Genomic DNA, 5431 nt, shown 5'->3' on the forward strand with positions numbered 1-5431 from the left:
AATGCTGACTGCATACCTCTCAGCAAAAAGTTGCAGGTTTTATTCCCCAATGACTGCTGAGACAACCAGTACTCATCTGAACACGATACATCCCGTCTCCACTTCATAGATGAAAAATTCAAACTACCTTAAATCTTTTAAGATGTTGAATAATTTAAATCTGATGAGCAGTTCTACTGTCCAAGAAATTTTAATTTTAAACTGCTGCTCTTTAGAAAAGTGTCATTTTCTGATCAAGTGTAAGGGATTGTGTCATTAGCATAGAAACGGGTCCATCTAGTGGACACATTCATAACTGCAGCTTGAAAACCACAAAGCAAGCGCAGGACAAAAACTTAATTCTGTGTTTATTCAGCAGTAATAAATAGTGAATAATGTGATCATATACAGACAATTAAATTAAGTGGGAAACATTTAAATTAAGTGTACATCAATTTCTAAAAAGTGCTTTTTCACTTTGTGAGATTTGTGCTAGTTGTGCAGATCAGCATCGTGTGTCTCTGGTATGAGTTCCTGCAAAAAAGAGGACAAAAGTTTACACTTCATTTGTTCATATCTGACCATTTTTTTTAAGTAATAAATGATACACTGTTTATATTTAAAGTTCTTATTTTGAGCACTTAAGACTCAATGTTTTTTTTAAACCAACCCAAATATTCAGAATTAAGGGCTAATCAACTGTCAGACATCCCATCAAAATAAATTACCGTTACATCATCCTTGTCGTTCGTCTGAGCTGCAAACCTCCAAGAGGACATATGGACGAGAGACCCTTCATCTCCTGTTTTCCTGCCTATAACCTTGAAATAATCTGTGCACCATGCTGAAAGATGCCTCAATTCCTACAAAGCATCAGGTGGACAAAGGCTACAAGAGCAGCTATAGTAAAGTATGCACTTCTTTACCATCAGGTTAACAAGCTTTGAACACAGCCGGACTCTAAACTCTTCTTTTAAGTGTAAAAGTTACTTCAGTTATTTAAGATGATCGTTCTGCTCTTTACAGTTTGTTTAAAAAAAAATTTAAAAACGACCGACATCTTGTCACACTGCAGCCTGTTCCCCGTTTTGAATTTAGTTTAAAAATCAACCCTGAATATAAAGGTATGTCAAACACTTCTTACATCTGAGACCATAAAATAAAACTGAAGCATGGTAAAACATGAGGCAAACCTTGTGATTGTGGTTGTGATTTCTTGTGTCTGTTCAAGTGTTGTGATCTGGTTTCATTCTTGGAGCCATCTGTGTCACTCTTAGGCATCCATGATTTCTCTGTTGGAAGAAAAACGTTATTAGAAATGTGAACCAGCATGTAAGGAGAGAATTCTAGATAAACTGTGCTCACCAGTTTGCCACCTGTGCATCGGGTATCTCTGGTCCACATTCCTCCAGTTGTCCTGAAGAGGCACAGCACAGTTCTCATCCATTTCCCGGATGGCATTCCCATGGGTGCAGTGGTGTAGCCTCTCCCAAGCAACAGGCTGATGCTGCAGCTCATTGCGCACACAGTTCTTCTCCCTCAGCTTTGGATACATCGCTCCAGGACTCCTCTCCAGGTTCTGCTTACATGCTAGTGGCCTCTTAAGGTCTGTGAGCTTCCTGAGATTGTCACCCGGCCTCCACCTTTGACCTTTGCGACACGAGCTGTTTTCAGAGGATTCGCCCTCAGTGTCATGGCCCCGATGAGGACTGCAAAGATCAGGATTAGAATTTTTCCTCATCAGCCGCCTCTTTGTGTGAGATTTACATGTGTCACATGTCGGTAAGGGGGTGTCGTTCCACTGCTGGAAGGGAACCGCTCTTCTTTTTAAGTTGTGCCCGTCAAGTCCAGGGCTGGCAGACATACAGATTCTACGTTTTGTCAGACATCTGGAGCAGAGTCTTTCCCTCTTTGGCACACGAGTACTGAAAACGTTCTCATTGAAGCTTCTGCTGAGGCAGCATTCATGGTCGGAAAGGCTTCTTCGATCTGCTTTGCCTTTGGGTTTGTATTTCTCCTTTGGCTTGCGAATATTTAGTTCTTTGTATTCAAGGTCTAGTTTTCGCCTTCGAGCAGAAACATCTAAACCCTGAGGTCTGGTCTGCTTCTTGGGAGCTTGTGGCAACTTGTTGCTGTAGTAGATATTCTCAAAATCAGCTAGCCAGTTAGTTGAGGGGAGATAGGCAGGTAATGATTCGAAGGATGTGTCTTGAGAATCCTGGACACTGGTTTCTGTTCTGCGTTGGCTTCGATCTGCCCCAAGAGGAGAGCTCTCCAAATGCTGCACATTGGATGCAGCCGCCATCTCTGTGTACATTAGATTTGGTTTAGAAGGTTCTTCCGAAACAGGTGCATCCATCATAGGGCAGATATCAGCTTCAACCACCATCTCATCCTGCACAGTGGAGACTACTCCCAGGTCATCCTCTTCCAACGGCGGCATTTCAGTCATAGCTGTGCCATCTTCCGGAGGAGCCTCCTCTTCCAGCATCATGTCTGCAGAAGTCACCTCATTAGTAGTCAGCGTTTCCTCAAGAGACTCTGCGGGACCATTTTGGCTCAACGACTCTGAGGAAGGAACCAAGGTGTCGTCCACTGACCAAACTGAAGACTCCATCTTCCTCAGCTCATCCAGGTAGCTTGTATCAAACGGCAGGTGAACGACTTTGAGTTGGGGATTCTTGGTCATACTCTGCTCTCTCTCACTCATCACCCCAGCTTCCCCACATGCTGCCTCTTGAGACTCCAAACTGGAAACGACAGGGACCATCTGGTTCCCAGATTCTTCTAGAGCAGGGATATTCTCACCTGTGCTGGGTGTTCCAACTAACAGGATATCAGGACAAACCTGGAGTGCCTGCTCCGACTGGTCTGCAGGGAGGCAGAGTTCCTCGTCCTGCAGGACGTGACCCTGGAGAATGGAGCTACACTGGACCATGTCTTGGGAAAAACTACGGGATACTTCTGCGGTCTCGTGAGAGTGCAGCAGCTGTAGTCCCACAGGTGTGGTGCAGCATTCAATCCTCACCTCTTCAGTTTGAATCACAAAGCTGCCATTTGATGGCGTCCTAATGGTGGAGGAGGGCACCATGTCATTACTCTCTGGAGAACTCTCCACAGTCAAGGCTGACGAGAGCACCCGACTGTTGGAGACACTGGTTGTGCTGCTGCTACAAATTGGGAAGACACTGGATGACTCCATGTCTCTGGAATTTGGGGTGCTGGTGTTCTGTGTCTCTGAGAGTGGCTCAGTTTGCACCTCGGAGCTGGTCATTTCTCTGGTTGGGGAGTTGTGTTGGTAGCGCAACCTGCGGGCGTGATAGGCCATGGTCTGGTAATACTGGGGGTTTAGCATGCGCCTGTAGTCCATGAGATGAAGGTGGGTATGTGGGACGACAAAGCCAGGTGGCTCCATGTATGGATTAGGCTGATAGTGTGGCATCATTGGCATCCCAAAACCTGTAACAATACACAAGAGGATTAAGTGAATACCTCCGATTTTAATTTGTTAAAGGCTGCCACTACAGTGGTTTACTACTGCTCGTGGGGAGCCAGTTAGTGCATAGCTACAACATAGAAACCACAGCTGCTGCTGTAGATGTTAATAAAAATACAATACAAACATTAGAACTACAGCCATGTAGGGCTATTTATAATGCATACCCTCCTAGTTTGGTACTTAAATTTTAATGACAAGGCTTTGAGTGTAGTAGTAAATACTGGGCTGATGAACAAATGAGATGGTCTAGTGTCATCTTGTGTGCCCTTTCTACATAAAAATGACCAATATACAGGTGAAGCCACACAAAGGAAAGTGCCAAAGACATCATATGATGATTAAATCTCACAGCTGGCAAAACATTGTTACTTTTTTAAAGATATGATTCAAAAGAGACAATTCTGATGCAGCCTTCCTGAAACCAAAGATTACCACCAGAAAAAAAAAGCTACAGCTCAAAGAGCTACATTTAATCATCAGTGGGAAAGAAGGTCATTGCTGATTAAGACCGTTGCATCAATCAGACTTCAGACTCCTTTAATGCATATCTACTGAGCAGTTGGACACTGAACACTTTCAGGTACAGCTGTTCAGCTGCTTGTTACTGCAAATATCTAATGAGCCAATAGCAAGCTTCTGTTTAAACACCACAGTCTACCTGAATATTGTTGCTGACCATGTAGAAAAAAGAACACCTGCACACATCTTCTAATTGCTGTGTCCAAAAGGATAACACCACATCACAAAGTTCAAGTCAACTCAAATGAGCTTCTTGAACATGGCTCCATGTACTTAAATGGCCTCCACATTCCCCAGATCCACATCCAATAGAAAGCCTTTGGGATGTGATCGATCAGGAGATTCTTACCCTGGATATGCAGCTGTATGATGCCATCATGTTAATGGGCTGAAATCTCTGAGGAGTGTTAAATCTGGAGCATTAGCGATTTAGGCAGCACTGAATTGGGATTTTGTTTTTTGTTTTTTTTAAAGTGACCAAATACTAGCAAGGTGTACTTAATGAAATGAGACGAGTGGATTAGCGGGGCAGGGGGTTCTCTCATAGTTGACACAAAGGCTCATGTTGGCACTTCAGGGAAAGACAAAAGTTGCAGGATTTAGCATTTGAAGATATTGAAATGCACAATGTGAAATAAAGTCTAGACAGCTTGCCAGATACAAATTTCTGAAAGTAAAATATAATTACACACCTTTTGTGAAATAACAAGTGTTATTTAATGAGGATTTTAAGCAGACAGCTACAGGATTAAGTAAGAAAGCAAATTAGATACAGGGGACTAGATTTCACTCCTGAATTATTCCCTAACATTTCATTTCTAATTAATTTCACCATATTCAGAAACAAGCAGAAAACCCATTTATTAAACAGGTTCTGAGAACCTGACAACATTTAGAAGACCTTAAGTTTCACAGGCTTGAATAATGTTCAGCATCTACACAAGGAAGTCCCAAAACTCTCATTAAAAAGCACTAACAGTTGAGTTAAGCTTACCTAAACCTGGGTAACCATAGTATGGATTGTAGGACACAGGCATGGGCATCGGTACAGGCCACTGCAGACTCTGCATGGGCATGTATGGCTGCGAGGGCTGTATGTAGAAGAAAGGTTTGTGTTGTTGCTCCTCAGCACGTGGAGCCCCTGGAGCCGGTTGGGGCCCCTGGGACGGCTGAGCTGCACTCAGTGGGTTTGGACCACGAGGGCCCAAACTGTGTGAATGTTGCAAGGTAGACGTTGCTGCCTCCATATCTGAGCAAAGAGAAGAAAGTCAAAATAATTATTTGATACCTTGTTACCTCAATACCCTTTGACAGAATAAAAGTGACGTGTACCTACATGCATAAGGGTTATCCACTAAGAAACCAACACAACTCCTCTGCGGGTTAAATAGGAAATCAAAGGTGTGCGATTAAGGCCAGGCTGGCATTTTAGTG

General features: G+C 43.3%; 1 protein-coding gene across 1 annotated transcript; it reads right to left on the bottom strand.

The window, feature by feature from the left end:
* Positions 1 to 330: 330 nt before the first annotated feature.
* On the bottom strand, positions 331 to 5431 carry LOC146380610 (uncharacterized). The gene is made up of 5 exons (XM_084939807.1): positions 5334 to 5431; positions 4992 to 5246; positions 1345 to 3438; positions 1173 to 1271; positions 331 to 513 (listed from the first exon to the last, which is right to left on the bottom strand). The coding sequence occupies exons 2-5, from the start codon at positions 5242 to 5244 to the stop codon at positions 485 to 487; spliced, it is 2475 nt and encodes an 824-aa protein (XP_084795933.1). The 5' UTR covers positions 5245 to 5246; positions 5334 to 5431; the 3' UTR covers positions 331 to 484.

This window comes from Perissodus microlepis, chromosome 9, assembly GCF_051167445.1.
Source record: "Perissodus microlepis isolate ML-2025 ecotype Zambia chromosome 9, ASM5116744v1, whole genome shotgun sequence".
In the NCBI taxonomy this organism is placed as follows: Eukaryota; Metazoa; Chordata; class Actinopteri; order Cichliformes; family Cichlidae; genus Perissodus; species Perissodus microlepis.